General features: G+C 40.6%; 1 protein-coding gene across 1 annotated transcript in view; it reads right to left on the minus strand.

Annotated features, from left to right (window-relative positions):
• The window catches only part of LOC119658705 (synaptotagmin-11), a 94,373-nt gene extending 76,781 nt beyond the window's left edge, over positions 1-17,592 (minus strand). The window contains exon 1 of the mRNA XM_038066314.1: positions 17,084-17,592. Within this exon, the coding sequence (XP_037922242.1) occupies positions 17,084-17,123 (40 nt within the window). The 5' untranslated portion in view covers positions 17,124-17,592. The remainder of the gene's footprint in view (positions 1-17,083) is intronic.
• Between the last annotated feature and the right edge of the window lie 2,807 nt (positions 17,593-20,399).

Consider the following 20,399-nt stretch of genomic DNA (forward strand, 5'->3'; position numbering starts at 1 on the left):
GCTTTTGAATGGATAAGGATGGAATGGAAATTTCGCTTGCTTTTATTTACTTTTTATCAATAGTTACGTCAATTCATAAAGGTAATAATGTCGTTTCTTGTACAATTCACCATGCTACATATTGAAATAGAAAATGGCACTAGTATTGTTAATTTGTTGAGGTTTATTTGCCAAACAACACAAGTAGTAAACCGGAAGCTCAGCGCTTCAAGTGTCAAAGGATCCATGTATTTTTTTGTATAAAAATATTTAGCTGGACAACTATTTGATTCATATTTAACAATACATGCACACTGATATTCAATAATACCTTAGCTTGCGGTAAATTTACAAAGAAGAGACAACCTTGACCTACTTTAACTTTGTCAATAATAGTAGGTTTTCCATCAAATTTCCCAGGATCCACCATTACTAACTTTATTTAAGTATACATCAAGTTGAAAGCATTTTGAAACTTAGAAATCTCAAAAGTTAGTTTTGTCGGCTCGGTAGTTTTTGAGATAGGATGTGTGTGCGCAATTTTAATCCCCATTCCTTTAAAACTAATCTAAGAACTAACAGTTGATTCGTAAAGAACTATCTATTTGATACCTCACATTATAATATTCAGTGAAAAACAATATTATACCCACACTTTGCACGTATTACAAACTCCCCCTCAAACTGAACATAACATGACGCCATTCACTACGTCGGGGTTCATAGTTCCAACGTCACCACTGAATTTCGTGACAATGCCTATAACCGTTCCCAAATAAATTGCGTGTAATAGACAGGCAGCCAGACGAACAGAAAGACAGATAGACCGGTACCTGTGTGGAGTTGCCATATCTCAGAGCAGGTGCGTCTCTTCCTGCAGATAAAGGAACTATCAGTGGTGTCTATGATGTTGCAGATATCCCCATCTAAAAGTGTTATACCTGTGCATGTTTACTCACGGATGGTGGGAGGAAGATATCCACTGGTAGTCGAAAAATGGCTGTAGGAAGAATACCCAGAATAAAGAACTGGGAAGCCGCTGGTACGGGAAGACTGGCAGACACACACGAATCAGTTGTTGACACAAGCCGGCACAGTAACTTCCTCCATACCTTCCATATTCTACCCTGCGTACACGATCCGGGTAGCACTGTGTCAGGTCGATTGTGGTGAACATTTCAGACGAATTTCGAAGTCCAACACTAATTTCTTGCAAATCCAAGACAAATGAACCGCCGTTCAGTGGAAGTAGGGCCCCCTAAATTGGGGGGACCCTCGCGTTAGTTCAGCTAATACAGAAGATATGCAAAGGACTATCTCTAAAAGCCGATTAAAATTTGGAATTTATCAGGTTCTGTGGGCTGTGAAAGCAAGCTTGTCCCTAAATTAGGAACAAATACTCATATAAAAATATAAGTGAAAGACACGAATTACCATTGCAAGACGAAGAAGATATTAACATTTGCTTTGCTTATTTACTTGGCATCACAGTAGATAACTCTTTAGGCGATAGAAAGCAGTGAACGGAACACTTCTGGGGAAGTGATAAAACACTACACTCTCCGCCTAGGTCCGCACAGACGGATGAAACGTCAAGTGTTAATAGTGACAGCTATTTGATTGGGGACAAGTGCGAGGAAGAAAATGAGACGAATACACTCTAAGAATCACCAAAAGCGGTGGCTTTCCTTACGCTGAGAATCAGCGGAATGTCAAGGATGGTTCGATCACAAAAAGAGGGGAACATATCGATGTAGGCGGTGTGGCAAAAAAAGCCCCCTTGCAAAGAATTGTTAAAAAAATCGCCAAATCCAAAAGTAAGAGACGAATAAGGTTTATTCAGACAAACCTCAACTTCCGAGAGGTTACAGATGATCTTCTGGGAAAATCAATCAACGGGATTGATGTTATCGTGGCGATTATTAGCGAGCTATGCAGAGAAAAAGACAATGCGGTATGAGCTACCTACCAAACAGAGGGTATTCGAAGATATTTATTCGACGAACCATCACAACGTCTGGCAATGAATTTGTAAGAACCAAAATTAACTAGGTTCATATCTATAGTCGCTAGGCTCCACCAAGCTTGAAATATGGGCAACTGTTACATGAAGTAGTGATAAACACGACCACCTGACTCCCTATTTTCCCCCATTTCGATAGGAGACCTAACGCGGTATGGGGAAATAAAATTTCTAATAATAGGTCACTGGTACTGACGAACTCTCTGGCCGTTGTATTTGCTAATGTGAAAATTATCTATAGAATAGGCCCAGGAGTCAATACTGCTTATACATGCCTTAGAGAATTGACCTGACGACACTAACCAATACCACGCGTTGCCAGTTTGCACGTGTGACATTGATATACGGCTTAAGCCAGCAACTGATTAGTAGATACACTGACGGAACCCTTCCGGCAGAGAGAGTAGGCGCAGGCGTCATTGATCCAAGGCAAACATACTTTGAACCAATGGGAAAGCATGCCAGCATATTGCAGGCGGAAATATACACCGTTTCAAAAGGAACTGTAGGGGGTAGAACATTGCTATTCTAAACGTTAAGACTTACGCGTGTACTTCCTGTGTAGTGCTGATCACGAATGTTCTCCATGCTGTATATTTCTAACTTATTGCAAAGAATAAATTCAAATAGGCGCTCCCCTCTTCGGTTAGTGCCACTGCTGGGGCAGTGTCCGGCACTTGCGCACAGTAGTTTCAAGCACTTTGGAGAATGCTTAATACTAGAGGCCAATTTGAAACGATTGGAAGTAGGGAACATAATAAAGTTCCTTCCTTCTTTAGGACACAGTGCGATGTCCCTTGACAGTATTATTATGTTCTCCTATGATTACGGTAGTGGAAACAAGGTGGTTACCATCTTGCGAGTCCCTGCGCCTTTTCAATTTAGCTATTATCGTTTTATAGGCTGATTTGCATGGGTTGATGTGAGGCTCTTCATACAGTTCCTTCAATGAATTTTATTTTTTTCTCACAGATTGCTTTCTGCAAGTTTCTCCGATGAATACCGTTAGCTATTATCTTATGTGTCGTCACTTGCACGTTAGTAATTCCTTTTCAATTCCAGGCATCCAGCCTGCAGGTGCCTGATTTTATCATTCCATCAGGATGTAGGTAGTCCGTGACCATTATTTTGCACCTAGTCATAGAATCATCCCATGGCCCGAGCATCTTCTTGATTTTTCTTCCGCCGTAGTAATTGTCGACATGACAACCAGTATCAGAAATCTGTTTTGAAAGTATTAAACAAGCCCTTTCATTTGACACCCCACATGATCATATTCTGCGAAAAAATCCCATGTATGGGGAGCTCCTAGCTTAAAAACAAAACAAGTTCGACCCACTGATCCACCGAATTACGTGGTGATTGGTCTAACCATTTCCTAGTAAATCGAGTGTGACACCCTGGCTAGACAGATAGACAGACATTGAATTGATTTGGTGAGGTTTTGTTGCACACAAATCCTTAAATAGATTGACAGGCAGAAAAACAGAAGGACAAACAGTTAGGCAGTGAATTTAATAGAGTTTTGTTTACACAAAAACATATCTACTTTTCTGTTTGCCGCTAAGTTTCTGTCTATAAAAAATATTTCGCTGCATCCAATAAACAATCATGCTAGAATTCGAATGTATTTTGTTAGAATATTTCTTGATCAAGCAAGTCGGGAAAGTCGGAAAGTTTTGTGTATTTAAGTGGGAATTTATCCCATTTGTACCTAACTCGTAATGTTTATGCCTTTAGTTTGTCAAACCATTCACTTGAGTATGATGCTGACATTCAAAGTCTTAGAATGGAAGAAATTTATAACTCGTTAATAATAGTGCGATTTCTACCAAACTTGGTAGTATCATGCTCTATAGTTGCAAAAGTTGATGATTCTAGGAAAAACTTAAAAGGGTACCGAGTCAATTTCTAGAAAATATACTATATACTATTATTAACTTTATTTAAATAGGTATCGGTATGTAGAGTATTTGGAGGTCTAACTACCATGTTCATGGATCGCCACATTTCTTTTCAGATATTTGGGTTTGGTAGTTTCTGACAACGAGTCCTTGAAGTAACTCACCCCTCTCGGGCCCCCGCACTCCTCTTCTTTGCAACTTATTTCAAAACTAAAACCGAGTTCTTTAATTTAATGTCACACATGAATATACTCCGTGGAAAAAAAGCTCACCCTCCTTTGGATATAGCAAACACTAACAATGTGTTACTACATGCAATGGGATTCGCAGGTCCCATCTTTCTATCAAATTTCGTATCAATATGAGCAAACCTTTCTGAGGTAAAAGGTATGGCAGACAGACAGACGCACGAACAGACAGTAAACCGAGTTTAATAAGGTTTTGTTTTACAGAAAATCTTAAAAAAATAGAAAGATTCAACAATAACGACACATCTCTAGATTTTCATGGTTTTCCAAACCCCACTAACACGAACTATGAACGGAAAAATAGGGTCTGTTTATATTCAAAATTTTTGCAGATACATTTACTATCTTTATTGCAAATAAACGTCAGCTTACTGTTGCCGTGAAAAAAAACTGTAGCTCGCGATGTACACTAAAACGGTCATAATACACGCTCGTTTCCTATTCCATCAAAGAACTATCTATTTCCTGTAAACTCATCTTATCAATTGTAAGATTGCAAAATCAACAAAAGATAGAAATACAATACATTCTCCCATTCAAATGTTCTGTCGTCAAAAGTCCAACCACATTTCAGCATAAATATGGTATCTTGTTTTCCGCTTTTTCCCTGAAAAATACTTTCTCATGTTCGCTATTTATTGCACGTACATCATTACATACATACGAACAGAAAATCCTCATAGGAGGCAGCAAATGTAAAGGAATCTCCGGTTTCATTTCTCATATTTGGGTCGAGTATTACTCAAATAGGAATACCCTCGTATATGGCATATTCCATATATATATACAAAATGATGTTCTTGAAGGTATATACTCACTCGTATGTAGTTTGAATACTATAAGACGAGTTTGCAGAGCAATTATCCTTTATATAAATTATAAACTAGTTGCAGACAAAATGCTGTTCCTAAAGATAATTTAAATGTTTGAAGATAGTTTTCAAAGTAATTATTCTTTAAATAAAGACATGTTTCGTTTACGATAACACAATTTAACGTACTTATTTAATGAAGATGTTACCCATGGTGGCGGGGAGCTTCCTAAACTGGGCCTACTTCCACATTTCGTTGGGGAATAAGCTTCACAGTTTGCTTAATAAGGAACAAAATGGAAATTGGAAGCAAATGAGTCTCTTCAGTACTCCACCCCTAATTAGGCGTCTGAAAGTCTGAAGTGTATAGCATTCAACAGCGCAATTAATCGTATTGTTACCTATATTGCAAATCTAGGGAACTAGGAGGATGTGTAAGTCATTACGGCTCTAGATATATTCAAAATTAGTTAATGGTAATACGGGAAAGATGTAATAAGTACCTTCTGAATCAAAAAAGATTTTCCCTTTAAAGTATACAACATACGAATCCAAAAAAAACGTTCTTTATTTTCCTTGAAAGAATATGAACGGATTCCACTAGGCAGCATTTAATCTTTGCGAACAATGTTTTGAACATGGAACTTTCAGCAAGGTTCCCTGTAGCTATCAGCTTCAGTGGAAGTTCTCCCATCCATGCCTGGATATTTTCATCCTTGTTCAAGGTTAATTAGGTTAGCTATATATCATATTATTAATTACATCGTCCGAAACATGAGTGGCTCAGGTGGGAATCTCTAAATAGAAAATACTTGTACGGAAATGTACAAAGTTCCTCGTAATTAATTACAGGCTATCCTTGATACTTGTTTAATAAACAGGAAGTATAACTTCCTTGTACACGTGTGCAAGGAGGGATCACAAGTAAACTGATTATGATGAATGGTAAAATGATATTCCATCGTCTAATTACGCCTACAATATGAGTCCAGTCTTCCTAGTTACGATAAATCCTCAACTCAATGGTCAGCATAGAAAGTTCAAAGGCTCTAAGGTTTAATGAGTGTTTTCTTCATCTCGCCTTATTACAAGAGAAATTTTGGCAACGCTCCAGAAAGATAGATTAAGCTTGCTTTGAATTGAAACTGGCGATTGTAATTGGAAAGCCTATTTTGCACTTATTAGGCGCATCATAAACTAAATGAAGCTATGCAATTGAAAAGACATTTCGTCATCAAAGGAGACATTGCTCGTATTCGAAGTACGTATCAAAAACAATTAATTAAATTCTGAAACGAAAATAAGCCTACAGAATGTACTAAGAAGGTTCTACTTGAACTTCCAAACCTATTTTCATATCAACGGCGCAACAACCGGTATTCGGTCTAGGGCTGCCTGAATAGGGAACTCAAGACACCCGGTTTTGCGCCGAGGTTCACCAATTTGATATCCCTAAAAGCTGTCTGGCGTCCTGACCTACGCCATCGCTCTCAGGCAGGGTCGGCCTCGTCTTCTTTTCCTACCATTATAGACTTTCCGGGCAGGATCATCCGCATCCATATGGATTAAGTGACCCGCCCACCGTAACCTATTGAGCCGGATTTTATCCTCAACCTGACTGTCATGGTATCGCTTATATATTTCGTCGTTATGGAGGCTACGGAATCGTCCACCCTCATGTAGGGGGCCAAAAATTCTTCAGAGGATTCTTCTCTCGAACGCGGCAAAGAGTTCGCAATTTTTGTTGCTAATAACCTAAGTATCCGAGGAATACATGAGGACTGGCAAGATCATTGTTATGCTCAGTAAGAGCCCTATGGTGAGACCTTTCGAGCGAAACAGTCTTTGTAAGCTGAAATGTTGGCTGACAACAACCGTGCGCGGATTTCACCATCGTAACTGTTATCGGTTGTGATTTTCGACCCTAGATAGGAGAAATTACCAACGGTCAGAGTTGTAGTCTCCTATCTTTATTCTTCGCGTTGGTTTTTGGTGCTGACGTTGCCACCATATACTTTGTCTTGCTTGAGGATCGTACCACGCATCGCTTGCCGCAGAGAGAAAATCTAATCTGTTGTTGATTTGCCTGGAGCGAAGCCTCTTTGGTATAGGCCAATGATGTTCTGAGCGTATGGGGCTATCCGACCTAGCAAGATAGTGGAGAATATCTTATAGATGGTACTTAGCAACGTGATACCTCTATAATTGCTGCACTGTGTGATATCTCCCTTTTTATGTATGAGATGGATAATGCCTCTTTGTCAGTCGTCAGTCGTGTGATGAACCATTTGGTGTAATTGGTCGCCTCCATATTTAACCAATTCAGCTGTAATTCCATCGGCTCCTGGCGACTTATGATTTTTAAGCTGATGAATTGCACGGACTGTTTCTTCCATACCAGGTGGTGGCAGTATTTGCCCGTCGTGTTCAGTTGGCGGGACTTCCATTTCGCCGATGTTCTGGTTGTTCAGTAGTTCATCAAAATACTCAACCCATCGCTCTAATATGCCCATTCTGTCGGAAATCAGATTTCCTTCTTTGTCTCGGAAGGGTGAACATCGAGATGTATAAGGCTTCATCCTGCTGACTTATTGATAAAATTTGCGCGCCTGGTGCGGTTGCTCCCTGTACTTTTCGAGTTCACAGACTTGTTGGTTCTCCTAGGATTCTTTTTTCCGTCTTTGAAGTCGTTTCTCCGCTCGCCGGAGTTCGTGATAAGTCTCCGCACGTGCCCGCGTCCTTTGAGAATGCAACATTACTCGGTATGCAGCATTCTTCCGTTCCGTTGCTAGCTTACATTCATCGTCAAACCAGCCGTTCCAACCTATTTTACCTCAAGTTTAAGTTAGAGTTTGGGACCAATTATAACCAAATGTGTAATTATCGTCATTATTAATAATGGCGTCAACAACGCCTCAGATGGGGACTGATCTTAGAGCCACGATTTTTGGCTATCAAAAACAAATTATGAATGGTATCTGGAATTTGCGTATCCTTTTCAAGGGTCCTAAAAATGCAGGCTTTCCCCAACTCGAGCAAAAATTCCAGCGATATAAACTCGACATTCTGGTTTTAAGAAAAATGGGAAGTTGAAACTCTATAAACTTCTCCTTTCCGTCTCTCGGCACTAAGCTGTTGTACCCTAGAAAACCAATTGGTAGCACAAACAGATTCGAAACAATTCTCCCAGCGATACAAGAGCCAGTTTCGTAGAAGTCCAACTTTCTAGTATTAAGAAATTCCTGGAAGGCTTCATTGCTAAATTATTTCTCTGATAAAAAGTTATTTAAATTTCTACGAAAATGGTAATCTGTTGGCGGGAGTTCGGTGAATATGAAGAATGAAAAGGCAGAGTCTGATGCTAGAATTCGTTTAATTTTGGGGTTGCCACTTCCGATATCTCTTTTGCGTAATCTAGGCTGCTTTGCGAGCTGGGAATAACATTTCTTGGCAGAGACACCATCGACATCCCAAAACTGCCATCAGAGAAGAAAACACCCGCGCAACGTGGGAGCCTATATTTTTAACCGTGAGACTGTGGTCTGCTTGAAGGCTAAACTCTTTGTATGCAATTGGTCTGTATTTGACTGGTTCTCATATTTCGAGTGAAATGTTTTCAATTTTTCTTGATTATCGACGAAAAATTCTGTCCTTCTAACGAAAACCAAAGTAAAACTCACAAAGGGCCGCAGTTTTAAGTTGTCCCTAATGCTCACCATCAACCAAGATAGCTCAATAGAAAGGCAGCATACCAACCTTATTTTTCAAATCCAAAAATGCAATTTCAATGAGATTTAATAATTTTTAGGCAGCTCTCGTTAATTTACTTACTTACCTACTTTCTCGGAAGAGTTCTCCATGAATGGGCTTCAATCTTTCATATTCTTCCCGACCTATCTATTTAAATCATTGATTTCTCCTTCCAACATCCGATTGCCCTTTGGCAAATTTGTCCCGAATAAGATTCTCGGTATGTTTTACACAAATTCCTTTCGACCTAATTCTCTATAGCACGTTCCGTTTTACCATTCCAATGCATCTTTTTAATATAAGACCAGTATAGCCGTGGGATCAAAATTTCTTGGTAAACACAAAGTGCCCTTTCATCCTTTTTATACATAATGAGGAGGCGGAAAAGTTAATAAAATCCTTACGTCACATTCTCACAAAGGGTAATTGACAACTTTCTTCTCCAATTTTGACTGATGGTTCTTCTTTCGATTATGACCTGAATTCCATTGTCCTCGTTCAGCGTTACTACCTCCTTCTTTACTTCATTGAACTTCTGCTACTTTCTTCAAAGGAGCTAAATCCCAACAAGATATTGAAGTTATCCAAGTTATTTTCCCTTAATTTTTTTGGGAAGAAATTTTCGTACATGACCATTTCATAGAAGAAAGTGTAATGTTTTGGCATATGATATATGGTTTCCATGGCAAAGATCCATGACCCGGTGAGAGAGCATCTGTTGGATGCGTTGCAGGATTATTTTAGCTATTATCTTTGCGACGACAGGGAACATGCAGTTACCCCTCCTGCGTCGGGTATTGGGGCATTTTTGATACCGCTGGGGTCCTTCGTGTGTATATTTGTCATATTCATTTGACAGCTGTCACTTTAAGCTTCGTTCTCTAAAGAAAGTTGAGCGACTTTGTTGTTGTTTTAGATTTTACAAAATGAGTTGAAAATGAAAGGCCACACTATGCACTTTCGCCATATTTTATTTGTTTGCCTCTGTAAAGGAAAGAACGGGAGTGATCTCCGTAAAAAATTGTGTGAAATTTACGGTGACAATTCCACAAGAAAATGTTGATGCCAATTTGATACCAAAGATGCTGCTCGATCAGGACAGCCCACCAAGATTGTTAATGACAAATCTACATTTCATGACGCGAAAAATTGCCGAATCATTGAAGGTTAATCAAAAAAGTATTCCCTTGCACCTAAAGAAATTTGGATATGCAAACAATGGGACGTGGATCGTTTGAAGAAATGTGCAACGCAAATGGTTTTGATCCCGACGTAAAGACCCCCTCAAACAACTTCACAATCAGAATGGTAGGATTGGAAGAGTGTGTTAGTAGAACTAAGGAAGGGACCTATTTACTCGGAAGAATATTCTTGGCAATTCGATAATTTCAACGTATCAGAAAAGCCGAGAGCTCGTTAATCGTTAAGGACGTCTGTTCTATTACGACAATGCAAGGCCCAATTTTCTGAAGAACCGTCAAAAAGGACCTATACGGGATGTACTGCCTTTTCAGATTTTGCACCGTCAGAGTTCTCTTCAAAATTGCTTGAATGGAGTAACATTTAGTTCAAATGAGACGATAAATCAGCACCTTCTCCCGTTTCTCGAATGAACTATGATAAAGCTCTCCGAAAGATGACAGAACCGAAAATACATCAGTGGTTAAACTTTGCTCTTTATAAAAATAAATGACTTCAAAAAAGCGCAGTGACTTTTAACTCAATCCGATATTTTAACCAAGTAGAAGCGGGAACAATATTACAAATTCTTGATATTTCTAATCACAGGTAGTTTTTAAAAAAACCTTCGGGCGTGCGAGACTGACCTATAAGAATAATCATATGGCAAAGAGTGGGGCTTATGAGCCAACAAAAACACTGGCTCGGAGTAACTATGCTAGCAAGCTTTCTGATTCCCTACTCCTTATATGAAAGCTATCTTGTATATCCTCAATATTTTATTTGTAATTCGAAAATGATTTTTATCTTTAACTATGCAATTCAGTGACCATCATTTCGAAACATTAGTCGCATAAACATTCACACCCCTATGGTGAGTCTCCAAGTCCCAAAGAATACCTTCTAGAAGATATTTGAACAAACCTAACCTATATCAAGTTTGCAACGGCAAAGTAGGAAAGGGGTCTGTATTCAGATGATATCTCAGCGCCCTTAGTATACATGAATATACCTTATAACAGATGGCGGATCGTTCTACCAGGGAAAGTAGAACACAAAATGGTCGTAGGCAGTATTTGACTTGCGGGGTAAGAGATCCATAACCAAACGTTGCTATAGATGCGATCCCACGTGTCCATGTGCTAAGCAGGTGCAACAGGGAAGTGATGATTCGGGTCGCTGTCTTGCTCCTCAAAGCGCCTCTGACTAAGAGAAAGTAAACACTGAAGCAATTCAATAAGCGCGGCTACCAGATACCCTGAAAGTCGTTGGTACGGCCCCATTCGAAAAATTCTGCCTGTAGGATAATGCAACGATTTCAAAAAAAGAGGCATGCACAGAGGTTTACCGGGAACTCCATCGAGAGGAGCGACTTTATAGACAAAAGCAAAAAAAACAGAAAGACAACATGTCAGTCTCGAAAAATACAGTGAGCAGCCACATCAAGTGGATACAGCAATGGATTAAGTATTTTGATGAATTATTCAACAAGCTGAATACCTACGAGTCGGAATACCGCCAACTGAAGACGAGGGATAAATACTGCCACCAACAAGCATGGAAAAAAGTCCTACAATTCATTGGCTTAAGAATCACAAGCCACCAAGAATTGAATCAAAATGGTTGAACATGGAAATGGCCAGCTGCACCTAACAGTCTTCTAACCTACGCTCAAGGTTGCTGTAATAAATCAAAGCTTGATGATTGGCATCGACACCGACATAATAAAAGAAATACCGTCCAGCAGCAGGAACATTTATAGAGATATCACGTTACTCAACAATATCTAGGAAATATTCCGCATTGTTTTGCTATGCTGGACAGCCCCGTATACAAATTATTAAGCCTGACTAGGCTGACCCTGACCGATGTAAAAGCAAAAAGATCGCTTTCGAGATTTTCCAACATCAATATCATTTCAACTTAGGAAAACCATATGTGGCCACAACCTCAGCAGGCTCGAATAGGCAGCGGATGAAGTGGACTGAGGACTTGAATTTCTCTATTATCCGCTCCTACTACGAAATAACAACGACGGAAACGGGTACCACATCTTACCGCCCCTTGTTTCACCACGTTACCCGCGATACGCCGTGACTGTATAAGGTATCGCAAACGAGTACCGCAGTATTACTCGTAGCGACACGATCTCGGCGATTATCAGAGAGCGTGTTCAACTGAAGATCACCGCAGGAACTAGTGACTAAGAGTCGATGGAGCCTGAGGCGGCGGTATCAACAACACCACGCCGCACTGCAGGAAACAGTTTTAGCATACGTCGAAGCACTCTTTTTCCCCATCCAGCTGAAGTCTCCGCTGGGGTTCGAGATGAATTCCAAAGAACATAACTTTTGCATAGATCGGGTACTCCCAGGCTCTGTGCATCTCCAGCAACTTCGGGAATTCTATCGTAAATCAGTGGTGAGATTGCATCTCGACTGTCTCTCGATATGCAACTAAACTAAACAACTAAATCACTTGTGGTGCGGTTACGGCTATCAGGTTGCATGGGCCCGAAGAGATGCACAATGGCAATGGTTGTTGTAATTGATGTCTTAGGTCTGTATACCATTGATCCCGAACTAATAAAGTTTTTGGCGACAGTCATGGAACGGTGGCATACTACCTTACCACTGCATTCATCTAAAGGTGCGAACACTTCAGAGTCCATCCGTATACGGGGAATTATCTTCCAGCGGGATTACTTGAGTTATCTTTGGTTTTGTATGGCACTGAACTCCTTTGCGTGGCTACTGAATGATGCTAGAGGGCATGCTTTTGCAATAAAATATGACCTACGTGCTAGTGCGAGCTAACACACTTAATATACTTAGATGACATCAAGATGTATACTGATACTAATGATCATCCTTGAAGGCTGTTGCGAATAGTAGACATGTTAAGCCGTCATATTTGGATGGAATTCCCCATCCAAGCTATAATCAAAACCGTCTTCTACAAGTATATAGAAATTCTGCTAGGAAACCACGCTCTAATTAGTGAACTGAAGGATGTTTTGCTTTCCGAATTCCTGCGACGTGTGAAGCTGAAGCTGAAATCGCGTACTGAGTGTGCTCGCTTTCCTTTCACTGGCATATGCATTTGAAATCATGCCGTAAATGAAGAGCGATCTATACTATACTATATTATGTCCAAATTTCGAATGCATCATCCAGGCTCTGCCGCGAAGCGGATGAACCTGGTTCGTAACGTCCAGGGTAGAGTATGACCAAGAGCATATTAATGAATGAAAGTTGAAGGCAATGCATGGTAAAGCATGGTCCATCTGCATTTCTCGAACAGATGGTTGTGTGCTGGGAAGCTTTTGCCTAAGATGGACTTGTATGTGTCATTCAGGATGGCGTGGTCACCATCGGTATTTAAAGAAAGCTTATAATGAGATAATGGATAGAGAACAAGCAGTGCAGAATATGTGGTTCGGCATTGCAAACGTTTGACTATCTGATTTCCTTGTACACTGTTATGGCGCTGATGCAATACAAGGGCAGGCATAATGCTGGATGTAAAGTGATCCATCAAAACCTTGCATACAAGTATGGGGTGATTACGGGAACATACCCGGTTTACCGGTATAAGCCACATGCATAGTTTTGCGTAGGGCATATATTGAGGGACCGGCAAGTTCTAACTGATTTCCACACAGCAGGCCGGAAGTGCTGTTTGTTGACAAGATCCGCCCTGGGTATATTATTGATATTGCTATCACAATGATGACAGCATTGAGCCTAAACACGTGGAAAAGAAAGAGAATTATGAACCACTGTCTCGTGAATCAAAGAAAGAAAGAACTATGAACCACTGTCTCGTGAATCAAAGAAAGAAAGAACTACACCATTCAGCAAACGAGCTCGATGTAGTGGGAAATTCTCGACAAATTCCCCTATTAATCTAGTTTACCACCAGCTACCACCACCAGTCAGTAGAATCGTCCGAGCCTAAATGCTTGACACCGAGTGCTAGTATTGGTAAAGTCCGGCATCTGCCGAGATTGTGGCAACTCGGAAACTTATTAGTTTATTAGGATTATTATCCTGTCAAGAGAAGTTATACTGCATCCTAGAAGAGCTATTGCCCTCCTTTGCTGGTTATTAGTGTATTATTATTTATAGTATGTCGTCCAAGCATATAACTGACAGGAATTTTCCTATTTCTCCTATTTCCAAGAATTTAAACCTGGAATCTGGTGTCTTACCCTCCTTTGGACAAATGCCGGACATTGTCCCAGAACATGTGCTTCACCCTCCTCACCTTCACCACCTTCTTCACCCTCCTCACAGAATCTACAAATATTATCTCTGAATAACCCCAGCTTGGCCGAGTGATAATTTAGCCTACAGTGACCAGTGAGTATTCATACTATAATCCGGAGGCACTGCTTGGGGAGGTTTAAACAATCTTTCAAGCGCTTGTGTCGATATTCCCCCATGAGCACCCTGGGCTATTCCATTCCTGGTAGGTTGCCTCCGTACAGTTCCTTCAGCCGTTTTTCTTAGTTTTTCAGGGTCATAGTCATGAACCCATTTCCGACTATGGTCCGTGTAATGGCCACCCTGCTCCTTTCCTGCTCAGCTCTTCCGCTACCTCCATCTAACCCAAAGTCACCTGAAACCCAGAATATCCAGAACTTGTTGATTGGTAGACCTTGGTGCAAAACCGAGTTATTTAAAGGTAAGACCGGGCATCGATAATGATCTCCGTTTGAAAAGCTTTCGTTTTGGTTTGAAACCTCACATATGAATTGCATTTTTTTTCAACTTGTTCGAGTATCTTAATTAGTTCAAGGTACATGAAAAATAAAACTGTTTACATGCTCCAGTCTGGTTAAATTATTTCATTTATATGAAGTGCCTCGTCAATATTTACACAAAACGCACCTGTTGAAACATTTGTATTAGTGCTAAACATTAAAAATAATAAGACTTTTAGCGTAATAATGTATCTGTTTGGAAAAACCAAATTAGGTATGCAAAGATAGCAAAACCAAATCAACGTCCCGTTCCCTGGAAGATCGACGGAGATGTCTTTTCAGATTTGACATAATGCCTCGTAGAATTGTGTTCGAATAATCGTCTTCTTTTTCTTCAGCCTTTGTCCCGTTCACAAGCGAGGGCGGCTCGTCGTGATCGGTTTCACCATTTGGCTCTATCGAATGCCTGATCTGGGCGCAATCTCGAGGCTTTTAAATCCCTATCCAGCGTATCAAGCCCAAGGTAACATCTTCGTCTCCATTGCCGCAAGACGCCGTTCATTGTCTTTTATAGTTGACCAACACTCAGAACCATAGAGAGCGACTGGACGGACGACATTGTGGTAAATTTTAGATTTGAGACGTTCATTGATACGTCGATCACAAAGAATACCAGTGGTGGAACGCCACTTCATCCAGGTTGCGTTAATGCTTGAAGCAATTTCATAACGCAGTTCTCCATTGGCTGATAGCGTTGACCTCAGTTATTTAAATCGCTCAGTTCTGGGCAGATCACCGCCGCTGACAATGATTGTGTTTGTTTCGTGGGGATCGGTCGTCAAAAATTCAGTTTTCTTTAAATTCAATCTGAGATCGCGTTGCGTGAGGCGATGATTCCATTTTTGGACAAGTTGGACATTTTTGCTTTTAGATGCTAGGAAAACACCATCTGCATAAAGCAGTGTGTAGGGCGGAGGACGTTGGATATCCCGTGTGGCGGTGTCCATAACAAGAACAAAGGGGAGTAGTGAGAGGACGCTTCTTTGATGAACACCAACAGCGACAAGAAGCGTTTGATTGAAAAATTGATAGTGCCAGCAATATAAATTTTACATTCGCTATTATCAAACTTCTCTTCTTTTTCCCGCCCTCTGCTATACTTTATATATGACCTCCCACGCATATTTTGCAGGTAATTAATTATTCAAATGGAACTATCTTGTCCAAAGAAAATGTATCTTTTCCATTTCCCTTTCTATCCAATTGACATATTGAATACCGATATTACATTTCAGAAAACCCATCTATTTTATTTCAGTCATTTATTGGAGTGTAATTATTTGTTATCCGTAATATGTTTATTCATAATCTAGCAATATCGAATGCAAGTTGTTTCGCTGTTCAAACATAAGCTCTCAGAAATACAACCCCCCTTGTTGAGCAGTACAAAGAGCTACATATATGCATACATTCTGTCGTATAGCAGAGAAAAGCCAACCCAAAACAATATCACAATTAAAAAGTTCACAGGTTAACATATTTCTCATTTGTTATTTACTTCCAAAGAGAACCTAATTTCACGGTTGTTGACTGAAATTTATTTCACCGCAAATAAACACATTCGCAGCCACAACGATAAAACTGTATGTGATTAGCAATATACATTTGTGTCATATCCGTTTGATAAAGGGCAATGGCAATTTATTCATAATCCCCTCGCCCAAATATATAAACCATAACATTCCCAAAAATGTCATAATATTTCCTGTATTATTCGACCACTGATGCGCAATAAAGAAAAATTTACGGATGAAAATTTCCTCAAGTACCGGAGAAATTTGATTCGCCCCACCTCCAAAAGGTCGCACATATTCTCTGTTTATTGGACACCATCTAGAAAATTATCTTTGCCTGTGCTTCCGTCGTGTCCGTTTTCTTCTCGCTGACTATGACTGTGCTGTAACGAGTCATCCACAAATGCCCCTATTCCCCGGTTTTCCGATTTTTTTTTTGTCACTCATTCGCCCTAACCACGACCACTTCGAGATACGAAAGTCCTGGGACAACGCGTCCTTACGTCACACACCATACCGTCAGGCGAAAATCATTCTCCCATGTTTTCAACATGCTGCTTCCGCCCCACCCCGGCTTTAGTACGACCGCCTGCAGTATCGAGAGTCCTATCGCCTACTTTAGAGTGAAACTTGGTAATTCTATTAAGGATAAGAAAAAAGCAACGGCGCCGAGAATACCCTTGCTGAGCTAAAGACTGGCAAAAGTACTAGTCTAATAGCTTCACGTAATGTGGGATGGCAAAAACAGCTGGACTTCGAAGCGCTTCAGATGCTATCTGAATAGTATTAACACTTTATGTTCCACTAAGAATAAAATAGTTAATTTCTTCCAGAGTAACCAGAGTAACGAGTGATATCAAATTATAAGACTATCACCACAAGAAAATTAGGATCTACAAAAACTCACCAGTTTCCAAAGCGGTCATATCCGGGCCGTGGTCGCCCATCTTGTAAATCCTTCCAGAACTTAGGTACAGTTGATTATTGTACTCCTCGTTCCAAACAAGCCTTTTGTTATCCACTTTTCAAGATTTTTCTAAGATTTTCGTCTACTGCACAATATGTTGATCGGCCAGGTGAAGTCCTTTCACCTGATTAACACAAAGTCCACTCAAACAAACCACTCAAAATCTCAACTCACAATACAACTCCTCCGTATTAAACTGTTCCACTAAAAACAACTCCCTTTTTTTCTAGAAATTGAAAGTAGCTTTGTATTGAGAAACTGTTGGCAAACCTTTTAATTGATATTGAAACTATTTCATTTGGTATCCACTAACCGCGACTTGTTACGCGAAATCAAATGCGAAAACTGACTGATTTCAGGGAGCGCATGCAACTCTCGACTTATGGTGGCTGGAAAAACTCTTTCTAAGGTCGAGAACAGAAGCTCTTGTCAACGCCACTTTCGTCGTTATTCATGAAAATCGATAGAGTGGAGTCGGCGCGGTGGGAAATTCTATTTATTTTTAACTAGAATGCATGGTATTAGGCTTAGTTCGCAATGAAGATGGTTGGAATTTCTCACACGACTTTGAAATTTAACGAAAGTAACCGCGATTCTGTTGGCATTATGAAAGGATGTTTCCTGAGCAAGGGGTTCTTCTCAAGCTTCTATCCGTAGAGGAGTTAGACAGGGATATTCACCCACTCATTTCATATTATATAGAAAAGCTAGTGTCAATCAATCTTTAATAGGTTTAATGTATACATAAATGTATGTATGTGTAAATGAGAAACAGATAAATGTGAAAATAACTATTTATGTGATTCTAGAAAATCCGCTACAAAACTTGGGTTTAGAAAAGATGAATAGCATTCATAACCATTAGTTTAAGCGTTAACGAGTTCGCATACACGAATAAAAGAACGTAGATGGTATAGTATCTTGCGGCGATGAGAAGAACTATAGAATTAGTTTTAGTTTACTCTCATCTTTATCGGGAACTCTGATCCATCCAGCCATTAGCCAATTCACTTTCTCAAGAAGCTTTTTTGTAACACTTTCAACCTTAGAGTGATGGTGGAAAGATCTTTCTGCATACATTCATGCCTCTAAAAAAATACGGAAATCTAGAAAAATTTCAAGGGGACTCCTTTTGTCTGAGAGCGCCTCTGGGACCTAAAATTTATACATCAAATCTCTTTTACTTTTTATTTTTACGGTTTTGTGTGAAGCACTCTTTGGCAATATGGCCTTTCACCCCACACCTTTTGCATCGATCGGACCGATCAATGCCACTGGTAAATGCCTCTGCGAAATTACCAAACACGAGGCACTTGAAGCACCTCTTTAAAGAAATCTATCCTCTCAGACGACAGACGATCCATCCAATTCGAGTTTTTCCGGCCGCCAATAACTTCTGCGTTGCGTCCACTGGTAATCGCAATATGGCCATTTGAGTATAGCCATAAGCTTGCCCCAAAATCACAATGAACTTCTCGACAAGTTCCATCACCTTGAACTGTTCCGTCAAGGCAATCCGAATTTCGCCTTAGGATGTCACTTCATCGAAATCCTTGCACTGCATATAGACTTCAAGTTTTTGGGCCCGTACTGTGCCATTCTCCCCAAGTGTGTTCTTAACTTGAGTTCGGAAGCCATCAGATTTTCCGAAGCTGGATTTTTTCAGCTCAAACATGAGGTCATCCTTCTGGGTCCTTCAAATCTTGCTGATATTTCCGCCTAGATCTTTTAGGTCAAGTTGAACTTTGATCTTTTTCAATATCTCCGCGTAGGACAAATTTTCCTTGCTAGAGATCACAGTTGCCTCTGGGCGAATGCGCACTTTTGCTTTCTTCTTCGCCTTTTTATTAATCACTTTGGTCCATCCTCCGTTGGCGTTTGCTAATTCGATTGCTAATCAGTAGAGGATCCACACGTTTTTCTCGCAGTCTCTTGTTTGGTGACAGGTTGATTGCAATACGATTAGGTGTCACTTGGTGGCCTGTGACATGGTTGGGGCATCAGGTTTCGACTAGTCCTTGGAATTTCGTTCTTCCTGCTGCGATTTATTGTAGAGCACTCTAGTAGATCTCACCATACTTTTTATGGCTTGGTGCATGTTGTGCTTGTCCTTGATGGAGAGAGCAGATCCCTGATTCAGAGGAATTGCCCTTCACACACCTTGGTACAAAAATAGTTAAACTATTCTGCTCTCTATCCTAATCGAGTTACTGCTTTTAAATAGTTCTTCACCTTTGGCATTCATTGATTTTCCCTCCGTTTTATCTTACCTTTGCGACTGGCGGAGATCTTAAAGTTAACGAACTTCTTCTGAATGAGTCCAGCATTTTTACCCACTAAAACGACCCCCGGTACTACCACATCACGGGGCGGGGTTAGCCCACTTTACCCCAGATCATCCAATTCGAACCTGTAAAGGTACTGGCGATATCCCCCATCAGAAGCTGAGTAAGATTATAATTTACCTCCCCATGTTGTCTCTCTAACCACTCCTTGATGGTAGGGATCAGCCTGTATGTCTACTGGCCCTTTTTGGAGTGGTCCTCTCCCTTTCGGCGTTCTTCGTCTGCGACAAAGGAGGGACTGACTTCATATTGTATATACTCGTCATCTCATCTGTCGAGATTGGCATCATTCTGGAGATGACAAATGCAGCTTCATCTGAGATGAATCTGAAGGCAGAACACACCCTTAGGACTGTCCTCCTATAGACGGCACTCAGTTTATGGGCATGCGTTTCCCCAAATAGGGATGGCATAAAGCAAAATCAAGTTCACCACCCTGGTAATAAGTGGCCTACAAGTATACCGTGGCCTTCCCAAGTTCGCCATTATTCTTGCCAGGGTCATACTGGTCGTGGATCCCTTGTTACAAGCATATTGCACGTGTTGTTTAAAACTTTCTTCGTATCTATCATCACTCCCGCTAGGAAGTGGCGTGGAAGTGATTGCCAATTCTAACTCGGGCGTTATTTCGCTCCCGGCGCTTTGTGATGAGGACCGCTTCCGCTTTTTCCTCCGCAAGTGACAGTCCAGCGCTCTTGAACCAGCCCTTAACATCACTGGTTGCCTTGTAAGAGTATAACTCATGGTCATCTAGACTACAACCAACCCATCTAGACTACAACCCTATCATCGGCATAACCCACCATCGTGGCCTCTTCTGGAACCCCACAGTAGTGGGCCAGGTACGGAGCCCTATAGGACACCCACAGAGACAACGTACTCGTTGGGTTCATCATCGGTGTCATACCAAA

This window comes from Hermetia illucens, chromosome 6 (assembly GCF_905115235.1).
Source record: "Hermetia illucens chromosome 6, iHerIll2.2.curated.20191125, whole genome shotgun sequence".
Classification (NCBI taxonomy): domain Eukaryota; kingdom Metazoa; phylum Arthropoda; class Insecta; order Diptera; family Stratiomyidae; genus Hermetia; species Hermetia illucens.